The 22670-nt window shown below is 48.2% G+C and overlaps 2 protein-coding genes across 5 annotated transcripts; both read left to right on the top strand.

Annotated features, from left to right (window-relative positions):
- Positions 1 to 2035: 2035 nt before the first annotated feature.
- On the top strand, positions 2036 to 17808 carry arid1aa (AT-rich interaction domain 1Aa). 4 transcript variants are annotated; one of them, XM_076160664.1, is made up of 20 exons: positions 2036 to 3248; positions 5674 to 5892; positions 6017 to 6652; positions 6767 to 6862; positions 7545 to 7785; positions 8576 to 8665; positions 8754 to 8924; positions 9531 to 9900; positions 10219 to 10364; positions 10451 to 10536; positions 10652 to 10861; positions 10956 to 11157; positions 11298 to 11451; positions 11629 to 11792; positions 11923 to 12175; positions 12670 to 12795; positions 13091 to 13187; positions 13426 to 14287; positions 14431 to 14561; positions 14651 to 17808. In XM_076160664.1, exons 1-20 carry the CDS (start codon positions 2343 to 2345, stop codon positions 16526 to 16528), a joined length of 7038 nt encoding a protein of 2345 aa, XP_076016779.1. In that variant the 5' UTR covers positions 2036 to 2342; the 3' UTR covers positions 16529 to 17808. The 4 variants fall into 4 exon arrangements, with proteins under 4 accessions (XP_076016779.1, XP_076016778.1, XP_076016780.1 ...); XM_076160663.1 differs by having other exon boundaries at positions 11623 to 11792; XM_076160665.1 differs by lacking the exon at positions 6767 to 6862 and having other exon boundaries at positions 11623 to 11792.
- A 740-nt stretch (positions 17809 to 18548) lies between these two features.
- On the top strand, positions 18549 to 21997 carry pigv (phosphatidylinositol glycan anchor biosynthesis, class V). Its single transcript, XM_076160588.1, has 3 exons — positions 18549 to 18920; positions 19663 to 20829; positions 20927 to 21997. Exons 1-3 carry the CDS (start codon positions 18858 to 18860, stop codon positions 21218 to 21220), a joined length of 1524 nt encoding a protein of 507 aa, XP_076016703.1. The 5' UTR covers positions 18549 to 18857; the 3' UTR covers positions 21221 to 21997.
- The last annotated feature ends 673 nt before the right edge of the window (positions 21998 to 22670 follow it).

Here is a 22670-nt window from a genome sequence, read left to right as displayed (position 1 = left end):
CTCATTTAAACCCCAGATTCATTTATAATACCCTTAAATTATAAACTAAAATATATATCTGCTCTGCACACGGTCCACATGAGGCTCGGGTGTGCGTGGATCTGCCTCATATTCGGGCAGAAATGGAGCGGGGGAGGTCGCACTCGTGGCTCGATCACGTTCCCTCAGTGGGAATAACGTGGCGGCTCGGTCCTGAGAGAGTGATCTGCCTCTGCACAGCTCCCCGTGCATTAGGGGGGTGTGTCAGGCTGGATGTTAAATTGTGTTCCGATGTTTGTACATGTGATCAAGTATGCCTGCTCACTGCTACTTCCTGTCTTTTTTTCCCTCTATAAGCCCCCTAGAGGTAGACGAGTGTGTGTGTGCGTGTGTTTGCGCGCGTCCGTATGTGAGAGAGAGAAGGAACAGATACTAGGTGTGTGTGTGTGTGTGTGTGTGTGGGTGAGAGAGAGAGAGAGAGAGAGAGAAGCGGATCCTGTGTGTATAAAAGAGTGTGTTCACTATGTGTGCGTAACGGGGGTGGCAGTTCCTGTGTGTGTGTGCGTGTGCGAGAGAGAGAGAGAAGAAGAAGCGGTTCCGGTAGGGTGTGTGTGTGTGTGTGTGTGTGTGTGTGAGAGAGAGAGAGGGTGAGAGAGAAGCAGTTCCTGTATGTGTGTAAGAGTGAGAGTTTTGCTCTATGTACATGAGAGAAGGAAAGCAAGAGGCAGATCCCGATGTGTGTTTGTGAATCAAATACAATGTGTATTTTGTGTATTTGTATGTGTGCAGACACACAGAGCAAGAGCCTGTGTGTGTGTGTGTGTGTGTGTGTGTGTGTGTGTGTGTGTGTGAGTCATTAAGACGTTGCATTCAGTTCCATTTACATCCAAAATCCAGATCTCAATCAATACCCAAATGAACCATTAAACGCCTCATAAACCAAACCCCCCTTTTAACTAAAAACCCCTCAGCCAAGTATAAACACCTCTCATTACCATCCCAGCCTTGCTCAATGATGTACACACACACACACACCCCCAACAACAACGTTTTGTGCTTTATTTGAGCAATGACGAGGAGCAAATACACCTTTCTCTTAATTGTTCAGGGACTTTGGAAGTGTTGCTGCATCCTCCTCTGCTCTGCTGTCTGCTGGTTGAGGATCTGGGGCCTTTTCTCCTCTGCACGGTGTGTAGTTCAATGTTGGTAGAGCAAGAGCTTATTGGAGCCTGCGCCCATCCCCCCACAGCCAGCAGAGGAGTGTTTCTGCTGGAGTGAGAGACAGACAGAGGAGAGGAGAGCAGAGTGGAGAGGAGGAGGAGAGGAGAGAGGGGGTGGGGAGAGCAGGCAGGCAGGCTGGGGAGGGAATTAGAGGGAATGTGCATTGGTAGTCTCGTTTGCTGCAAGGCTTCCTCTCGCTCTGGAAAAACCTGTGTGGTGCCTTCGCTGCTCGCCTCTCTGCTTAGAATCACAAGTGAGAATTAAGAAGAAACACCTAAATACGTGTGTGAATCTTTATGCCTGTAAGCATCCACGGCCAAGGTTGTTTACATAGTTTACTACCCTTTTATTCATCATTTTCCTCTCTCGGTCTAAAGTTTCATGTACAAGTATACGTGTCTTAGCCAGGCAAAATGAAGGCACAGGCAATAGTTTCCATTATTCACTGCTACTTCATGTAATTCCCACCCTGCAGTGTTTGTGTGTATGTGGAGCGATGACTTACATTGACGATCAAACACACAGACTAACATATTATAGCAAATTCTATAAAATAATGAGTCTCCTTTGCTGGAATGAACCACAAAATGGACCATATAAGTAGATTAAATTGTAATGTTCTGATTAGGAACCTATGTGTGATGTAAGTTGATGATACACTTATTTAAATACATTTAAAAAAGAATAAGTTGTGTGATAATTACACTGTTCATACACAAAATATCCCACATATGGGGGAAAAAAGACAATGTGAGGTTGTGAGGAGAAAAAAAACCCTATTCCGCGTTGGAGGTACTCCGATCCATGTTTTGCGGGCGCCCGTGCGGCTCAGTAAAATGGCTGTATGTAGCGGAGCCTCGTGTTGGTTGGGTTCGCTCCCTGCCTCTACCCGGGCTCACTAACACAACTCCCACAACAATTTCTGTCGCTTTTTTACGCATTGTATGGAGCCTCCATCATCTCTCTAGTCCAGTTTACGGAAACGGAACCAGGGGGATGGATGCCGGATTCAGTCCGGTATAAGGGGTGGGAATGAATCGGCGCAAGGATAAATGGTTATAAACTATTATTTATATTCCAATGCTAGCGTTTGATTGTGACTGACTCGCCGAGAGAGGGAGAGAGAGGTGGGGGGGTATATCATGGCCGCTCAGGTCGCCACTCTGAACACTAGCCCGCCTTCCGAACTCAAAAAGCCGGATCGAGACCTTAAAGAGGAGTCGGTACCGGGGGAGAAGCAGTCCGAGAAGAAGCAGTCGGGGTTGGACAGCGGATCGCCGGGCCGGGGGGATCTGCAGGACGGCGCCGACGGTGGAAATGCGGGGGGAGGAGGGGAACCTGAGATGAAGAACGGGAATGGGAACCCGCCCAGGGCTAACAATAATAACCAGAATGACTCTGTCGGACCGGAGGGAAATAACCACCCGGGTTTGGTGCATCACCACGGCCAAGCTTTCCCTCCACCTTCGTACGGATACAGTCAGCACTACGGTCGGGCCCCTTTTCATCAACATGGCGGACAACAAAGCCCTGGCATGGCAGCTGTTGCGGGTCCGGTCGTGCAGCCGAACAACATAATGGACCCATATCAAGCCAATTCGCACGAGCATGGCTTCTCCAACCACCAGTTTAACAATTACAACCCGTTCCCGAACAGGACTCCTTATTCCGGGCAAGGATACGCCATGAACTCCCCTCGCAGTACTCAGGCGCCGACAGCTGGGGGGCAGCCAGCTAAGCAGCAGCCACCAGCGGGAGGACCCACGGCAATGACCGGGTCTTACAGTAACCAGAGATATAACATGGGGACCCCGCAGCCTACATCCACCCCGACCCTTAACAAGCTCCTCACCTCCCCGAGCTCGACGCGGGGCTATCCGAACTACCCGTCTAGCGACTACAGCAACCAAGACGGAGCTAATAAGGGACCAGCAGACATGGGCAGTAGCGGTCAGTATGGAGGGAGCACTCCGGGTTGGCAACAAAGAAGCCACCACCCGCCGCCTATGAGCCCGGGAAGTGCAGGGCAGCCGATAGGTAGAAACCAGGTAAAGCACATTATCAAAGCGATACTCTTTGGGCTTTTAACATGTCTTCCTTCCCTCCTCCTAGCTAGTACACAACGTAGCAGGCCAGCCATTGTCTGATACTAGTTCGCAAAGACTCTAAAATGGCTGCCTCGTGTGTTTTTTTCCTTGACATCAGAGCGTTAAATAATTGTTGTTTTGGCCACATTGGCGAATACGTGTAAGCAATTTAATAGTGCGGTTCGAAGAAGGTGGAATAAGTTGTAAAATGGATGAAAGGGCGTTCAGGCAGCTATGAAGGCCTGACTTTGAAAAGGGGCGAAAATACACTGTAGGGCAACGGCTCCTTTTTTCTCTCCCGACCGCCTTCCTTCACGTTTAACACGGTGTGTTTAACACGTAATTTATGATGTTTCGATCATAATATACGAGAGTGTGAAGGTCAAGATGTCCACACACGTATTTACTATGTGGTGGTGGCCTATACATTAACTTTAGTGTTGTTTTCCTGCCCTGTAAGCTTTAATTCGGTGGCGGTGAAGGCAGGAGTCCATTGCACGCCGAGTCGCTCCATCGCGGTTAGTTAAAAGGGTTTTGTTCTTTCAGTTTAAATCACTCAAACGAACTGTGTGATGCCACTAAAGGATGTATATTATTGCATTTTTATCATATGCTTATATCAGGCAAGACTCCGTGTGTGTGTGTGTGTGGCTTCCCCGTGCGTGCTGCGTGTAAACAGTTAGCCGGGTCATCTGCAGCCTGCTGATTGCTTTGCACTGGGATTTGAATTGTGGAGGTAAAATCCTGCTGTCAAAGCCAGGAGATAGTTGGTCTTGGGTTGACATGCTAGCTGAAATCTGATTGGCTCCTCACCCGCTGCTCATGGCCATTTATAATTACATGTGATGCAAGGCAACAGTTGCTGATAAGAGCACAGCGTTAACTCATCACAGGGTCCCTATAAGCGCCTCACACACTCCACCAAGCAGCACTACACACACACAAGCAGGCGGAGTGGGATATGGCTATGGCCTGGATTTTTACCTCTCTTCTTTTTCCTTCTGTGAAAACATGTTTCATCATTTCAATTAAATGTAATGTTTGAAAATCATTTTATAACATAGATGCATTACAGATTATAAACAGTGTTGGAACAAGTCCCATTACATATGTGTTAATGTGAGGACTGCAAATGTGCTCATGACGCCTGCAGTCTGTTTCAGCTAGATGTTGATGCACTGATTTGTATTTTAACTAGTAATCAAATGCAATTGCGTAATTTAGTGTAGGTCCAGCATTGCGACATGATTTATTAAATGTTTACAGCACAATAGGCACCTAATATGATTCTATTGATGACTCGCCTTATGAATTAGCAGACCATCTATCTTTTTGATCTGTAATGAACTTTAGGTAAACCTTTAGTCTTTCACACAGTAACCTTGTGTGTATGGGCTCTGCAGCGTGGCAAAAGGCAAACTTGAGCTGAGCCCTGTGAGGTTGTGTGTGTTTTTGCTACTGTGTCTGGCATGCCACACAAGTTTCACTATGACTGCAAAGAATTCCCCCAATCCTCCCCCCAAGCCAATCAGAAGGCAGTCCACCATCTCTCACTGCCAAGGGAGTTTCCTCTCTGTCTTATGCAGATTAGCCATGTGCTGTGCTTATTTATTTCATTGCATTATCTTGGATCAGCGAAATGTCACGTAAGGCATTTTGCATACTGTTTGTAAAAGGGCCTTTGTTCAGCTGAGGTGGCTCCTCTCAACCAAATCTGGGCGTTCATTACATGTATTGGAAGGGGCCTTTTTGCAAGTAGATGTTTTATCTGATTCTGGATTAAATTCTTCCAAAATGCTGACCTTATATGCTAAACAGTTTTGGGTGGAGAAATAACTGGATCTTAAATGGAGGAGACAAGTCTAGAACAAAGTTGTGAGTTGGAATTACTTGGAACTATTTAGATGTGACACCTAGTTTTTATGATATCTATAGTATTATTGTTGGGTTATTGAATGAATTTACTGCGGTGTCTCTTTCACTTTGTCGGGCTGGTGTGGAAGTACCTCCTTCATTTCTGGTGTCATTCATTCAGAGCCAAACTGTCTACTCTAGGGGAAAAAAGAAAAGCAAGCTTGGACCAGGCTCAAAACAGGAGCACAGCTGGGATATGTTTAAGATTGGGCAGCCTGCCCTCCATTCGAAAGTAGATATATATAGCTCTGTTGACTTCCGAAACTATGGCAGAGCGAGGTGAAAAAAATCAGGGTAATGACCGTGGGAATATACCTTACTTATTACTTAAGGTTTGCAACACTTAACCTATTTGTTTTTCAGCAATTCTAGTGAATGGAACAAAGAGTGAACGGGTTGGAGTTTTTTTTCACGTCCTGCAGTGCTGCTGGGTTTGTGACGTAATGTACTGCTTGTGTTCTTCTGTGCTCAGCCTCCCAGTCCCATGGACCCAATGGGGAAGATGAGAGGTCAACCGTATGGAGCAGGCAGTCCATACACTCAGCAGCCACAGCAGGGACCTCCCGCAGGTCCCCAACAGGGGCCTGGTTACCCTGGCCAGGGTTATGGCCCGCCAGGTCCCCAGAGATACCCAGTGGGAATGCAAGGACGTACTCCTACTGCCATGGGAGGAATGCCCTATGGGCCACAGGTATATGTGATTGATTTAGGAAAAAATAAAGTAACTTGCAGTTTAAATGTCTCATCTTCTGCCAGGCTTGGTGTTTATGATTGTAATCTAAAACTTGGTGCTTCGTTCTGTGCATTTTGTTCAGATGGGATCTTATGGACAGCAGGGACCAGGAGGATACAGCTCTCAGGGCCAGGCACCGTATTATGGCCAACCTGGCCAGGGTCCTCATCCGGCCCAGCAGCAAACCCCTTACTCCCAGCCCCCACCAGGGCAACCGGGTGGGCAGACAGCTTACCCAGGGCAACCGCACCCACCACCAACTGCTGCTGCACACAACCAAGGAGGATCACCATATCAGCAGCCCCACATCCCCCCACAGGCCCAGGGTCAACTGCCAGGCCAATCTCAAGGGCCTCCACAGTCACAGCCACCCTATTCCCAAGCCTCAGCGCCACAGTCTGGCCAATCTCCCTATCCCCAGCAGCAGGGTCCCCCTAGTCAGCCCCCACAACAGCCAAATTCCCAGGCTCCCCCTGGATCACAGGGCCAATCCAGCTATCCAGGATCCACACAGGGGCCTCAGCAGGCCCCCTCACAGCAACAGCAGACACAGACTCAGCCTCCACAGCAGCCACTGGGACACAGCCAACACCCACAGGGCCAGCCTGCAGCGTACCCACAGAATCCTCAGCAGCAGCAGCAGCAGCAGCAGCAGCAGCAGCAGCAGCAGCAAGCACAACAGGCACCTTATCAGCGCTTTCCTCCTCCACAGCAGCAGGTAGCAGCTTCAGCCTCGGATCCTTACTCGTTGCATTTAAATAGATCCCTGTCTGTGTTCACATGCACTGTGTCTCTGGGAGTACACCTCAGCACATCTCCTGTTGTCTTTTAGGAGGTATCCCAGGACTCATTTCAGTCCAATGCCCCTCCATCCACTCAGCCTAAAACTGGCTCAGAGGATGGCCAAGGCCGCCCCTCCAGCCTTCCGGTCAGTTCTCCTGTTAGATCACTACTACAACGTGTTAAAGCTTCCTAGCATATCTGAATGCTTTTTACCTTTAGAACCCCCTTAAATTTAGCTGGATATCGCTTCATATTCAATTACATTTCCGCGCTGCAGCATGTTGGTGTTGATCGACACTGAGTCAGCTGTGTGTTAGACGCTGGGGGGGGGGGGGTGCTGTGTAAATGCACAACAGGTAAATTTGAGATCAATACAACAGACTTTGTTTGTGTATTGAAATCACATGGCGATGCTGCTACTACATGCTGACTCAGCTCACAGCCTACAAACCTTGGTAACCATGACAACCCCCGCACTAATGTGCACTCTTCTTTTTTCCTTCGAAAAGATAAATAAGGACAAAGGCCTCCGGGTCTGTCTGTGCGAGTGTGTGTGTGTGTATATGTGTATATATGTGTGTGTGTGTGTTTGTGTAGTTTAGTTTGTGTGCCACTTGTGTGTAAACCATAGTGAAGGAACTGCAATGTGCAAACACCATATGAAGTTGCACGAATTGAATAGTATGAGGATTTGTTATTGAGTTAAGTTATTCAGTGACAAAGTGTACACATTCAGAAATCACTGCCACACTTCTTGCAGATTCACTGTCCTTTTTTGTCTTTTATTGTTATTTTCATTTACCCTTGTTGCTTGTGTTCACTTCCAGGACCTGTCGGGGTCGATTGATGACCTGCCTACTGGCACAGAGGGCGCTCTGAGTCCTGGCGTGAGTACGTCGGGCGTATCGAGTAGCCAGGGTGAACAGAGTAACCCGGCCCAGTCGCCCTTCTCGCCTCACACCTCTCCCCACCTGCCAGGCATCCGAGGTCCTTCCCCTTCACCCGCTGGGTCCCCTGCCGGCGCCAGCACTCCTCGCGCCGGACCGCTCTCGCCTGCCAACATGCCAGGTGGGCTACCACTCACTCAAAGTGACACACAATGGAAACGACTCAACATTGTAACTTGAACCATTAGAAGTTTTGCTCCTGATGAAGTATTTTTACACATTAGGAGTAGTTTGGATCATTCTAATTCTTCAAAGCTACAGTATATAATGGTAACATATACACCATTATAACAAATAGAAATATTTGAAGAGGTCTTGTTTAGTTACTCAAGATCGATCAATCAAAAACAAACTCACTATTGGATAGTGTTTGTCCAGAAAACACACAGTACACATGCAGTCATGGTTTTTACCAAAGGGTCTGGAATAGTTATAGATGATGGAAAGAGTGTGAAAGGATGCGTTTGACTAAAGACTGGACTTTTGAGTAGTGATCCTACGAGAGGAGAGCTCGTACTCGTATTCTTGTACTTGAGAAAACGAGGAATGAAACTCTTTAGTGCACTTGCAGACTCCACTCTGTGCTCTGGTGCTGTGGGGTTTTTGTGGGAGTGAATGAGTCCCTCAGCTTGTGTTTATACAGAAGTCTCTGATCTTGTCTTGTCGTTTATTGCTGTGGTCAGAATACCTCAATGTTGATGTAAATATGAAGCTATACTCCAGCTTAACACACTGGAGTGGGCTGGATGGAGTGTGGTCTACGTACATTGTGGCCTAAAGCGGATAACAGATGGCAATGCTGAATGCTTAATTTCAGTAAAAGGTGCAAACACCAGCTGCTCCTTGGTAGCAAATAAACTACTTTAACAATCCCAACGCCGTGTCATACTAACTTCTACACTCTTGTTCAGGCACCCAGATGCCCCCCAGGCCCTCAAGTGTGCAGTCAGATGGGAGTCTACACCCAGCGATGAGCCAGTCCCCTATGGCTCAGGACAGAGGTATGTGACAGTGTTTCCCTCCCATTCAGTCATATCAGGGGTATTTGCTCTCTCAGAGTCTGAACTCCTCTCTCCTGCCATGACTCAGGGTTTATGCAGAGAAACCCTCAGATGCCTCCATACGTCTCCCCGCAGTCGGCCTCTGCTCTTTCGCCGCGGCAGTCGTCAGGGGGACAAATGCATCCGGGTATGGGTCCATATCAGCAGAACAACTCAATGGGGGGCTATGGACCACAGGGAGGACAGTATGGGCCCCAAGGTGTGTACTTCTAAATGGGCACTAAAAGGGTTTGACTTCAAGAAGTAAAATAGTGGTGGTGGGCGGGGGGGGGTTCAGTGTAGTTCACAGCTATGTGGAAAGCAATGACCAGAGAGGTTTCATATTTGATATATAAAGGTTTTTTTTTAATTATATGACGGGTTTTTTTTTAAAATTTCATTTGCCATCCTCTAGTGAAGTTCTCTCCTAATCCACCTCCACATGTATGGAATCTGGCCCCTTGTTTCATAGCTCGGTATCTGTCGTTCCCTCCCTCTGGCTCCGTTGCAGCTATTTATAGCCGCGAAGCAGAGAGTCAGCTGACGTAGCAGAGCCTCCTGTCAGTAGAGCTGAGACTGTGACGGAGGCTTGTTGCTCTGGGTGCTACCACACTGTAGGGAAACAAAGTCGGCCTCACACCGCCTGTACAGCAAGACTCATGGATTTCATTCCCACTTTTGGTTTTCAACACCTAAAGTCCTGTGTCTGCTGCCACGGCTGGTGTTGCACTTAGGTGTCTGGTTGAACACGTTTTGGTAAAGCTGTGCCACGTTTGTTTTTCTCATTCTGTTTACTAATTTCTGATGTATTTGTTGTCTATTTTAGGTTACCCCCGGCAACCTGGCTATGGCAACATGCCCAATGCCAACTACCCTGGGCCTGGCATGGGCCCCATGAACCCCATGGCCACTCAGGGTGGTGGCCCGCCATATACTGGAATGCCTCCGGGTAGGATGCCACCGAGTCAAATGGGGACACGTCCCTACGGCCCCAACATGGGTCCCAATATGGGACCCAACATGGCGCCCAACATGGGACCCAACATAGGTCCTAACATGGGGCCCAACATGCCTCATAACATGGGCAACATGCCACCGCAGGTTGGCTCTGGAATGTGTCCTCCTCCAGGCATGAACAGGAAGGCACAGGACCCCGCGGCCATGCAACATCCTGCCACTAACTCCATGCACAACAGGTGTGTTTATCAGGCAACCATACTGTTCTTTCACAGCACACACTCCTCACACAGGAGTCCTGGCAGGATCAGACCTCAGCTTATTCTGTTTTCTTTACATTATATAGCATGAATAGATTACATTATGAAGAAATAAGATGTTGTGAGCTATCCCAAACTCTTCTTTATGCGTTTGTCACAATACTGAGTCTGTTGCATACTTCGCTGTTTGACTCTTTATCATTTTTGATTTTAAAAGAATCTTGGATAGTGTTGCTGAATACCAGATGACTGTTTTCTGTCTCTGATAAACTAAAGGCTGAATGTCTTCCCTTTCAGAATGCCTGGTTACCCCAACATGTCTCCTGGCATGATGAGCTCAGGCCCCCCCTATGGCCCTCCAATGAACAACATGCCTGGAATGATGAACGCTCAGGGCGGCTCCCCATATCCCATGGGGCCAAACATGGCCAATAACTCAAGCGGTGAGTTGCACCACCTTGTTTTAGTCTTTATTTAAGGTGGCACAGTCTAAGCAATGATTTAATATCCAACCACAATGTGTCTCCAGGTATGGCCCCTAGTCCAGAGATGAACAACAAAATCAATAACAAAGTAGATGGAGGTGCAACACCCAAACCTGAACCCAAGTCTAAGGTAAGCAGTTCTGAATATTGAGAGCCGTCTGACTCTCTAAATGCCTCGTCTTGGGTTTATGTCAAATGGACATTATGTTTTAATCTCTTGTCCTTTGTTCTCTTGCGTGAAACAGAAGTCCAATTCTTCCACAACAACGAATGAAAAGATAACACGTCTGTACGAGCTGGGGCCAGAGCCAGACAGGAAGATGTGGGTGGATCGTTACTTAGCCTTCATTGAAGAGAAAGCGATGCCCATGACCAACCTGCCCGCTGTAGGACGCAAGCCGCTGGATCTCTTCCGCCTGTATATGTCAGTGAAAGACATCGGAGGCATGGCACAGGTAATAATAAACGATGCATTCCAAGGGACATGTATAACTTTCTCTGTGTTGTATGTCTATTCTCATGACTTGTGTGTCTGTGTGTGTCGCTCAGGTGAGTAAGAACAAGAAATGGCGAGATCTAGCCACTTCTCTGAATGTGGGCACGTCCAGCAGTGCAGCCAGTTCTTTGAAGAAACAGTACGTCCAATGTCTGTATGCCTTTGAGTGCAAGATAGAGCGTGGAGAAGATCCTCCACCTGAGATCGTTGACAACAAAAAGAGCCAGGCTGCTAAGGTGCAGCCGCCCTCGCCAGGTCAGAACCCCCTGCTTTGATTCAGACGCATCCAATAACCCACAAATATGTGCTTTGGACCCCAAACATATCATTTCTGTGTTCCAGTGTCATTAAACACATGTATTGTGTCTCTCTCTCCCTCTCGTTCCAAACTGAAGCGTCCCTGTGCTCCACAGCTGGGTCAGGCTCTCTGCAGGGTCCTCAGACGCCCCAGTCCACCAGCAGCTCCATGGCTGAGGGGGGAGATGTCAAACCTCCTACCCCAGCTTCCACCCCTCACACCCAGATGCCCCCAATGCCCCCTGGGGCCAGGTGAGTCTCATTTTAACCTTTGCCTCCATTTACCATTGATTTCCCACGTCCCAAATGGTAATGGTAATGGTAATTAGGAACCCTAATGTAAACCTGGCCTCTCTCTAAATTCCCCTGCCTTTTCTGTCTGTCTAAATCCACACCCCCTTTCCACCTTGGCCTCTCTCGTAGGAGCAGCGTTAACCTGCAGGACCCCTTCTCTGAAGGTAGTGACCCTGCATTCCCCAGGAGGAACATGACGCCCAACTCTGCCTACCCGTCTGGCATGAACACCCCGGAACTGCAAGGGCGCATGGGCACCTACGAACCCAACAAGGATCCTTTCAGCACCATGCGGAAAGGTGGGCAAACCAAATGGCACTAAGAGCCAAGACGGCCACGTTATCCTCCAACCTAAACGCTAATGTGAGAAACCGTTTCCCATGTATCCAGTTAAAGATTTTAAGGCTCTCATTCTGATTGAACTTCCAGTTGGAGAGCAGTTCCTACCTGCTAGCCAGGGCCCGAACAGCGGGGTGGGTGAACCGCCACAACAGCAGCCGCCTCAGCAGCAACAACAACAACAACAGCAACAGCAGCAGCAACAGCAGCAGCAACAGCAGCAGCAACAGCAGCAGCAGCAACAGCAGCAGCCGCCATTCAACAGAGGACCACCTGGGGCCATGGGTGCCATGCCTATGGGACCCAGACCGCAGTATCCTTACGGAGCAGGCTACGACAGGAGGTAAGAGGGACAGAATACTGCAGAGGATAACTTGTTCAAAGGCATTGGATGCTGTCGATTGGTCACATTATAAATATAATGTATTATTAATATTTGTTAGCGTGGAAAAGGTGTTGTTGTCTGTCAAACAGCAAGGACGCCAAGCAGGACAGGAAAAAAGGGTTGTAATTTATTTCATCATTTCCAGGGTTGATTTATGTGTAGAACTGACCCAATTTCAGACAATCTATCTGTCACTGTAATGGAGAGGCAGTCAGCAACACAAAACAGGAACTTAGATGACAAAAGACGTCCTTCAGCATGACAGATTAGCGAAGGAGGGAACGCTGCAAAAGCACGATGAAGTAGTAAATGTGTACAGTATGAAAAGCCTCCTTTCCTTAGTATCAAAGAGAACAAGGAATGGGACTGGTACTACATGTAAGGAAGTCACTGGTCCCAGTATGTTGCAATCAGACTCAAACCGTCTAACGGCCTCATTCTGATCTTCCCAGACCGGAGCAGGGAATGGGCCCAGAGAGCAACATGGGATCTGGAGCTCCTCAGCCAAACCCTATGATTCCTTCCAACGCCGACACAGGGATGTATTCGCCAAACCGCTTCCCACCACAGCAGCCACGGTCAGTTCTACCGGATCGAACTCGCCCCCAGCTTCAGGCCATGCACCCCATAAATATATTGAAACGTTTGAAAGCTGCTATGAAACTGAAAACAGCAGCTTATGAATGGGTTCAAATAGTTCCCTCTCTACAGTTCCATCTTACAAAATATTACCTGATTGATTGCTACCATGTCGACAGCTTGACGGGCAACTATCAGTTACCCATCACATTGTGGTTGTTAGCCAAGATTTAATTGACAAATTTAGTGATGCAATGTATTTTATAGTCAAATGACAAGAGATGATGTTTGCAGGCACGATTCCTATGGTAATCAGTATCCTGGACAGGGAACGCCCCCTACTGGCTCCTACCCAAATCAGCAACCTGGAATGTACCCTCAGCAACAGCAGGTAAGTGATCTTCCATCCTCACTACACTCACTGAGGCCACCCTCAACAGATCAGCATGCAGTAACCTCATGTTTCTGCATTTTGGGGTTTTGGGTTTCAGGCTCAGTCTTTGTTGATGGGGCTCCTTTCATATTGTAGTCTCTGTTTTTAATAGGCAGCATGTTGACTGTAGACCTACTGTATGTACATTTATATGGCTCCTGTGTCAAACTTGTGCCGTTCCATGTGTTTTGTGAAGAGCTACAAGCGTCCTGTGGAAGGAGGCTACCCTCCATCAAAGCGACACGAGGCAGAGTACAGTGGTCCCTTCCCTGGTGGACAACAGCCACCGCAGCAGCAGCAGCAGCAGCAGCAGCAGCCACCACAAGGAGGAGCGCCGCCGTCCTCAGCGGGACAGCCGGAAGCGTACAATCAATACAGTGGCAGTGGGCCCTATCCTGGCCCCGATCGCCGTCCACCCGGCCCAGGCAATCAGTTCCCCTTCCCCTTTGGACGGGAGCGGATGCAGGGAGCGACGGGACCCAACGCTCAGCCCACCATGCCCCCTCAGATGATGCAGACAGGCCCGGACGGTCCTCAGGGCGGCATGTGGCAGGGAAGAGGAGACATGAACTATCAGAACTACCCCGGCCGGCAGCCTGGCCCTGGGGGTCCGCCCCAAGGACCCAGTTACGCTGGCATGAACCGCCCTGAGGAGATGATGTCGTCCGAACAGCGCATGAATCACGACGGCCAGTGGGGGGGTCAGATGGGTCCAAGGCAGCCTCCCTACAGCCCAGCCGGACCAGGCCAGCCCATGTCACGTTCCATACAGTCCAACTATCAGCCCCCTCAGGGTGTGCAGAACCACATTCCACAGGTGTCCAGCCCAGCCTCCATGCCCCGCCCCCTGGAGAGCCGGACGTCGCCCAGTAAATCTCCTTACCTGCACGGAGGAATGAAGATCCAGAAGGCTGGCCCCCCAGTGCCTGCATCTCACATAGTGCCCCCTCCGGTGCAGTCGCCTCTGATACGGCGAGACATGCCTTTTCCCCCAGGCTCCATAGAGGCCACACATCCTGTCCTCAAACCCCGCCGGAGACTCACCATGAAAGAAATTGGTAAGTTGGGTTGAAATTAGAATCTCAGTTATGACCCGAGTATTGGTGAGTCTGCCTTTGTCCGCTCGGCTGCTGCTTGCAGAGTTGTCAGTACACGATGTAATGTAAGTTTTTGGGATTCTTTTGTCTTTCCTTGTTATTAGGAACCCCAGAGGCCTGGAGAGTCATGATGTCATTAAAATCTGGTCTGCTGGCTGAGAGTACTTGGGCCTTAGATACCATCAACATCCTCCTGTATGACGACGGCAGCATTTCCACTTTTGATCTCAACACGGTGAGACTTAGTGTGGGCAGACTGATGGTTCATAACATGACGGCGTGTGTTCAAACGCAGTATATTGATTGTGTGTCTTCTCCTTTCAGTTGCCTGGTATGCTGGAGTTGGTGGTTGAGTATTTCAGACGCTGCCTCATTGAAATCTTTGGTATCCTGCGGGAGTATGAGGTGGGAGACCCCGGCCAGAGGACACTGCTCGATGCTGACGCCTTGAAACGAGACGTGGACAGCACAGAGGAAGAGGAGTCACGACCGGAGGACATGGACCAGGACGACGAGGACGACGAAGAGGAGGAGGAACGGGAAACGGAGGGGGCGGTCCACGTGAAGGAGGAACAAGAGCAAGAGCAGTGCTCAGAGTCTCGGGGGAGGGATGAGAGGGCCGACGATGAGGACAGGAATGCGAAGGCGTCTTCACACGAGCGAACCTCGTCCCAGTCCCCACACAGCCACGAGAAGCCCAAACAGGCCAGCAAGTTCGACAAGTTTCCCCTCAAAGTGGTACGGAAGAGAGACCCGTTTGCGGCGGCTCAAGCCAACGGTCACGGCAAAATGCAAGAATTCGACAGTGGATTACTTCACTGGAGCGCCGGAGGGGGAGACTCCACAGAACACATCCAGACCCACTTTGAGCCTCGCAAAAGCTTCCTGGAACCAAGAGAACGAATACCCGTGCCCGACATCGTCTTGAAGAGAAAAGTGCCCGAGGAAGACATACGGGAAAACTGTTTGCCAACAGAAGAGGAGACAATGAAGCATCAAGAGGAAGAAGACGGGCCCGACAAGACGTGTTCCACAGAGAAGGCAGCGGTGCCGGAGAATACCTCAGTCAGCAGCGAGGAGGAGAGAAAATCCGATTCTGAGACAAAGACAATTGAGAAAGAGGGCAGCAGAAGTCAGCAGGAAAATAACAGACCCGACCCTTTCTTTGGCAGTGATTTACCCCAGCGTGTCCAGCATTCTGGTGCCATCCTGGAGGACGAGCCTCACAGTAAAGATGAGGGCCCACTTGTCTCGCTGGCTAACTGGCAGGATTCTTTAGCCCGTCGCTGCATTTGCATTTCCAATATTGTCCGCAGCCTCTCCTTTGTTCCAGGCAATGACCACGAGATGTCCAAACATGCGGGGCTGCTGCTCTTACTGGGCCGCCTGATTCTGCTCCATCACCGGCACCCTGAGCGCAAACAGGCCCCGCTCACCTATGAGAAGGATGAAGATTCAGAGGAAGGCATGGGTCAGAGAGACGAGTGGTGGTGGGACTGCTTGGAGCTCCTGAGGGAGAACACCTTGGTCACTTTGGCGAACATCTCAGGCCAGCTCGACCTCTCCATTTACCCCGAGAGCATCTGCTTACCGCTGCTGGACGGTCTGCTCCACTGGGCGGTCTGTCCTTCAGCTGAGGCCCAGGACCCCTTCCCCACCCTGGGCCCCCACAGCGCTTTGTCGCCTCAGAGACTGGTTCTGGAAACGCTAAGCAAGCTAAGCATCCAAGACAACAACGTGGACCTCATCTTGGCCACTCCGCCGTTCAGCCGGTTGGAGAAACTGTACGGGACCCTGGTCCGGCTAATCGGAGACAGGAAGGTGGCGGTCTGCAGGGAGATGGCGGTGGTCCTGCTCGCCAATCTGGCCCAGGGTGACACTCTGGCGGCCCGCGCCATCGCTGTGCAGAAGGGCAGCGTGGGCAACCTGCTGGGCTTCCTTGAGGACAGCTTGGCAGCCACGCAGCTCCAGCAGAGCCAGAGCTCTATGTTACACCTTCAGGGGATGCACTTCGAGCCCACCAGCCCGGACATGATGCGGCGAGCGGCCCGGGCTCTGCACGCCTTTGCCAAGGTGGAGGAGAACCATCCGGAGTTCACACTACACGAGTCTCGACTTCTCGACCTGTCAGTATCGCCCCTAATGAACTCGCTGGTTTCTCATGTTATCTGTGATGTACTGTTTCTCATCGGCCAGTCATGACAGCTGTAGGGAGCCGTGGCTCCACCTGTTTGGGGTTTATCCCCTCCCCCTCTTTCCTGGTAACCTGGCTTGTGTGTGTAATGGGGCAAGGAAAGCTCATGTAACTGTTTTAATTTATAAAAACCCTTCAGATTCCATTCTCTGAGCCCTTCCCAGGTCGTCCTTGTTCAAGGAGGGCAATCACAGAGCTGTGGTGGATTACAAACCAGAGAGGTGCCCACAACGTGACACTACTTTGCAACATGAATGCCAACTGGAAGACACAGAGCAGAACACCAAGGTTGGGAGACTGTTCTGCACTTGGGGGGAAAGTACTTTTTAATAAAGATAATAAATGAATAAATAAATAGCTGAAAAACAAAAACTGTAACCAAAGTTGCTGTCTCGTTTACAGTGAGTTTGGGAGACAAAGTTGTGCCCTAGCTGTCCCCTCCAGGGCACAGTGAGTCTGTTACTGGTTGACGTTCTGAGGTGAAGCAGACTGACAAGTGGCCTACTGGTTGTAGTTACTGTAGTTGGATTCTCACCAGTCAGCCCGACAGTAGACAAACTGCTGTCAATAGACATCTTCACCGAGGAGGCCTGTGCAGTGTGCAGTAGATTGTAGGACATTTCTGTACCGTACTGCTCTTGAGTGTAAGCATTCTGTAACACATTTCACACAGAGAAGCTGACAACGCAGCTCTTCTAGAGTTTTGAGGTCATTTTAGTTTGATGTTGAACAGAAAATGGCTTTCTTCCCCAAAGTATCGAGAACCTACAACACCCTTACCTCCTCTGAATCCCTTGATTGTATGAATACCCTTATGAAAAGAAATCACCTCTTAGGACTGGTTTTCAACTTCAAATACAGCTTTGCTGTGGTGTATATATATTGTTGTACATTACACTTCCTTTCTCTGTGTCTGTCTGTCTGTCTGTGTCACTATTCTCACACTTGTTCTTGGTGAGGGATTGAGGCTGGCTGTGAGTTTGGTCCCTGCTGATTAGACCCACCCACCCCTCTGGTCTCTCCACGACTCTGTAGTTCGGCAGACACAGCTCCAAACTGTTATCTCCTGGTACAACAAAATAAACTCTAGATGAAGTACACATTTGACAAACTTTTCTCCAATCATGGATTCTGCATATTTGTATTTCAGACTATGTAGCTAAGACAACATGTAAATTCCTCCCTTTCCCTTTTTTGGCTCAATGAATATCATTTATTCAGTATGAAATCTTTATACTATATGTTCCACGTGGTAAGAATAAATGTACATTAAATCTTCGTAAGCTGTTTGATGGATTTGTTCTTCTGGATCAACCAGACAGCCACTACTGATGGAGCACAGAAATGGAATCAAGATAAATGAGGCAAATATTAAAGACATCTGCCAATATACACAGGTGAGTTCTGACTTCATCTTCAGTTGACATTGAATTCATTCTAGCGTTATGTTCCCATTTACAACTTTTATTCTGTAAGTAGATTTTGTTTAACTCAAACATGAAAGTCCTTATAAATGGACATTGATTAAATAAATCACAAATGTGTATTGACCCAAATATTTACTTGAAATCAGCCATAGTGAAGCCACGCAACAGTAAATTCCAGTATCACAAGTGTTAGTGTAAATACATGGACACACTTACAAATTGATGAAAGATAAAAGAGCATCAGTGGGTTTAGATCAGGAGCCGGTTGGATATTTGATGTAGAAATGGGCTGAGGGGTTTTCAGTGACGCTGCAGTGGAAATCTGTGGGACGCCATGAAACAACAGCGCCACCTGCCCCAGAAAAGATGCATTGCCCTGTACGTGAACGCAACGTATGGCGTCCATCGTAGTCAAAGCAGGTGGAATTTAGAAAACAAGTCGTTAAGCCCAAGACGGAGATACTCTACCAAGGCCCTTTAGTCAATATAATTATACCATTATTATAAGACGCTTTTTTCGATAAACGATTGTGTGGCAAAATGAAGCAATACCTGCTTTTATTTTGAACGTAACGTCCGCCGTCACACCGGAAGTGGAAGGTTCCATTGGAGCGCATCCAGGCTGATGCGGGATGAAGATGTGCAGGGGAACATCGCACCTGAGCAGCTATGAAACCTGTCTTTATAACGACAGCTAGATAACAACATGACCGGCCACACCCCGCTGCATTTACAAACAACAAAATAGACACGGACATCGTAGATTGTCTCCTTCGTGGAATAGTTTCTCCTCGTTTGTTATGTTATGCAGAGAAGATGCCTAGTGTAACAATGACTGTGTGGCAGCTGCAGCGATGCTTCGGCCTTTGCTAACCAACGTCTCCAGGTTCTGTCCGTCCAATGTGTGACTATGGATGTCCGGGTCGTTCTGGAGTTCGCCACAGTCACCAGAGGCCTCTCTCTGCTCTTACAGGTCAGTCACGTTCTTTTTTTTTTTTTTTATCTTAACCGGCTCGTAATAATCACAACATGTCTCCTCAACGTGACTAGATTTCTCAAATGAAAACGGAGGATATTTCTTTTCTTGTTGGGCGGTCAGTATGTAACTCAAATATCCAATAGGTAAACAAACAAACAAACAAACAATTAAATAAAATGGGTTCTTCTTAGTAACATGGTGTCCGAAAATCAAAAATATGAGACGCAATAAAGAGATTAAACTACAATGGTTCATTCCATACAGTGTATCTATTGTATATCTAATGACAGAAACAACGCTTAGGCGGAAGTAACTGATACTTACAAATCAGTAGCGATATTTATCCATAACCAGTAACTGTTTTACCCGGTATTTGTTATTTTATTTAGTGTTTACAACAGAGGTGGTTGTGTGAACTTTGCCACCGACATTTGTGCGGCTATTATCGCTCACTATCGTTTTCAGTGGGAGAACTGCTGCATGCAAGTGTGCAGGACCTGAAGCTGCTACACAACAGCGCCATCTGTTGGCCAAAACGAGCACAACACGATTGCGCCCTCAAACTGCAAACTGTAGTTCTCTGCTGCCATAGAAAGTATCAAATCTGTCTGAATCCACTGGAAATGGAAAAAAAAGGGTGGGTGATATTTCCAGGGGCATCCTCAGGTCTATAGGTAGGCACTGATTGTTTTGTTGCTCATGGATTTGCTGAATCCTGTCCTTTATCTCCCTGCAGGCTGTCCTAAATGCTGCCATCCCTGATCACGATGCTGATGCATTCAGGCCCCCTCGGACAGAGGAGCCCCTCTACCTGGACCCTGCTGTGGAGTGGCTGCTGGGCGGCCTCTCTCACTGGGACGCTGAGCATTTCCTCTTCATAGCAGAGAGAGGATACTTGTACGAGCATAACTTTGCCTTTTTCCCCCTCTTCCCTGTCGTCCTCAGAGGCCTGGCTGAGACGCTGCTGTGGCCCCTCAGCAGCTGGCTGTCAGTGCGGGGGCGCCTGCTGCTGGCTGTCGCTCTGGGGAACAGCGCCCTCTTCCTCCTGAGCGTGGTGGCCTTGCACGCTCTCAGTAGAGTCATTCTTCAGGACAGACGCCTCGCTCTGCTCTCCAGCCTGCTGTATTGCATCACACCGGCTAATGTTTTCATGTCTGCTGGATACTCAGAGAGCCTGTTTGCCGCTCTCACTTTTGGAGGCCTGTTCCTCTTGGAGAAAGGATTCACCTTCCGAGCCTGCTTGGCTCTCGGCATAGCCACTGCAGCACGTTCCAACGGACTTGTGAACATAGGATTTCTGCTGTATCTTCCATCACTATATGCCATTTCTCAGATTCGCATATACCGTACAACTACAAAAGGCCACACTAAGGTCTGTCACTACATTTGGATCGTCATCCGTCTCCTCTTCACCTCTCTCTTAGGAACTGCAATCCTCGCCCTTCCCTTTTGTGCTTTCCAGTACTACGGCTACAGGACGTTTTGCACACCGTCGTTCTCCTTGGAGCAGATACCACCTGCTCTTCTGTCGCTGGCTGAACGGAAAGGCTACCGCGTTCCAGATGAGAATGGTCCGCCGCCCCTCTGGTGCATGAGACCCCTCCCTTTGCTTTACTCTCATATCCAGGATGTGTATTGGGACGTGGGCTTCCTCCGCTACTTTGAGTTGAAGCAGATACCCAACTTCCTTCTGGCTCTACCTATGGCTACTCTTGGCATCACGGCCGCTTATGCATACTTTCAAGCGAACCCAGAGCTTTGTCTCAGGCTGGGGCTCTGGGAGACGGGCGCTAATAAACATCTCGACAAACCCACACCAGGATTCTACAACCCCAGAGTGTTTGTGTATGTCGTCCACTCGACTGTTCTGCTGGTGTTTGGCACATTGTGCATGCATGTGCAGGTAAGGAAGCCTTATGGTGATGCTCCCAATAAATACACATGTGAGGAAAAACAACTTATTTCCACTCATTGGTCCTTTAAAACTCTCGTCTTTCTAGGTTCTGACCAGATTCATGGCCTCCTCTTCTCCTGTGCCCTTCTGGATCAGCGCTCATCTACTTCTCCTCAATGAACCACTTCTTCATCGGAGGAAAACTTCACTTCCCAACGTCCAGTTACGGACAAATACCTCGTCCAAAGACGGATACAAGCACATAACTCAAAACCCCATTACAGCCCTGCTGCCACACTGGAGAACCTGCTCCCCCACCACGCAGAGCATCTTGGGGTACTTCCTGTCTTACTGGATCCTGGGTCTGGCACTGCATTGTAACTTCTTGCCATGGACTTGAGTTTAGACATCACTGACTATTGATTGATATGAATTGTTTTCATTTGGGACTGGGACATGTAAATTAGTGCAGCTCCACAGGTGTGTGTGTGTGTGTGCTGGATCATCCATTCTATACCTGCTTGTCTAATTGTGGGGGTGCCGGAGCTTCTCCCAGCTGTCATTGGGCGACAGGCAGGGTATTACACACACACATACATACACACACACACACACAGGTGTTTTCACATGATGCTTAGATCCTTTTTTAGGACAGTGTGTGTGTTCAGACCTTTGATTGTCATCTGCATTTATAAAGGCTTAATGTTTTCAGTATACATTATCTGGTGACCTCAACCTCCCAGTATAGCTGCAAGAAAGGTGTAATTAGAAAACTCCTGCCTGCGTGTGTGTGTATGAGTGACAGGCCTGAAAAACATGCAAAGCTACATTTCTGTAACATGTACTGTGAAAAACATCAGCAGAGATGAAGTAACACGTAGAGTTTACTGATTTAAATGAAAGAGTCAGCACATTTATTTATATTTGCACGTCATAGTCAAGTTTGTTTATAGTTATTTGAGAATAAGCTCAAATTTGCAGTATATCTGAAATTTGATACGTATTGTTTGGTTGTAAATGTTGTTGATGTACTGGGGGGAGGGGTATTTTGTCAAACTCTTGTTCTTAATGCAGGATTAGAATGTGAAGTCTTCAGTTTAATACTGCAGTGCATGCTTGAAAGAATGATGTAAAGTTATAGATTGAGACATGGGTATGAGTGAAAAAATAAAGCTTTTGTTCCTCTTATTTATTTTTTATTATCTTAGGCAATAGCAATTACCTGCATGATGATGATGATGTCCTCCAGCTTGTGGCCCTTCAGCTTCAGCTCACTGGACTTCAGCCAGTTTTCATTATGTATCACGAGTATTGTTTGAAGAGGGTTCCTTAGTGAGATGGTCTTAAAAGAATTCAAACTCTTCAGGAAATAGAACCTTACTTAGGAGAATAAATACAAAATTCAACTACATTTGCCAGGCAATTTAAGTTGCCAATTCAGTAGTGAAATATTTACGAATGATGAGAAAGCAGAAAACTTCTGTTTCCAAATTAACTCTCACATTTGCCTGAAAGGAAAGACCAGGCACTCTGGATGCTTCTTTGTCTGAACTACATTTGTAGGATAGTCAAGTGGGTTAAATGTGACAAATGTGGGTTTGGCTCTACAATACCATTTCCCTTTACGGGGCTTACAATAAAGGAGAGCGAAGTGGTCTCATCCTTTAACAAAGAGCCACCAATTTGAACTGTTTAGTCCAATAAATGCAATGTTGTATTTAACTGCAGAGATGAGGAAATGTGGCTGAATGTAGCCGGTGGCTGAATGTAGCTGTAGCTTGACTCATTTGTCACTTCCATCATTACTTGAATCAATCACAGCAAAGAACATAAGCTGTGATTGCCTGAAG

This window comes from Genypterus blacodes, unplaced genomic scaffold (assembly GCF_046128005.1).
Source record: "Genypterus blacodes isolate CSIRO-AG114 ecotype Tasmania unplaced genomic scaffold, CSIRO-AGI_Gbla_v1 ptg000107l_1, whole genome shotgun sequence".
In the NCBI taxonomy this organism is placed as follows: domain Eukaryota; kingdom Metazoa; phylum Chordata; class Actinopteri; order Ophidiiformes; family Ophidiidae; genus Genypterus; species Genypterus blacodes.
The sequence above is the reverse complement of the archived record's forward strand: the minus strand, read 5'-3'. Positions and strand labels throughout refer to the sequence as shown.

Excerpts from the sequence above, each read along its gene's own strand:
- arid1aa (XM_076160663.1), top strand. The coding sequence starts at position 2,343 with ATGGCCGCTCAGGTCGCCACTCTGAACACTAGCCCGCCTTCCGAACTC. Across the intron at positions 12,176-12,669 it reads GGAGCAGGCTACGACAGGAG|ACCGGAGCAGGGAATGGGCC; the intron begins GTAAGAGGGACA and ends TGATCTTCCCAG. Across the intron at positions 14,288-14,430 it reads ACTCACCATGAAAGAAATTG|GAACCCCAGAGGCCTGGAGA; the intron begins GTAAGTTGGGTT and ends CCTTGTTATTAG.
- pigv (XM_076160588.1), top strand. The coding sequence starts at position 18,858 with ATGGATGTCCGGGTCGTTCTGGAGTTCGCCACAGTCACCAGAGGCCTC. Across the intron at positions 18,921-19,662 it reads GCCTCTCTCTGCTCTTACAG|GCTGTCCTAAATGCTGCCAT; the intron begins GTCAGTCACGTT and ends ATCTCCCTGCAG. Across the intron at positions 20,830-20,926 it reads CATTGTGCATGCATGTGCAG|GTTCTGACCAGATTCATGGC; the intron begins GTAAGGAAGCCT and ends TCGTCTTTCTAG.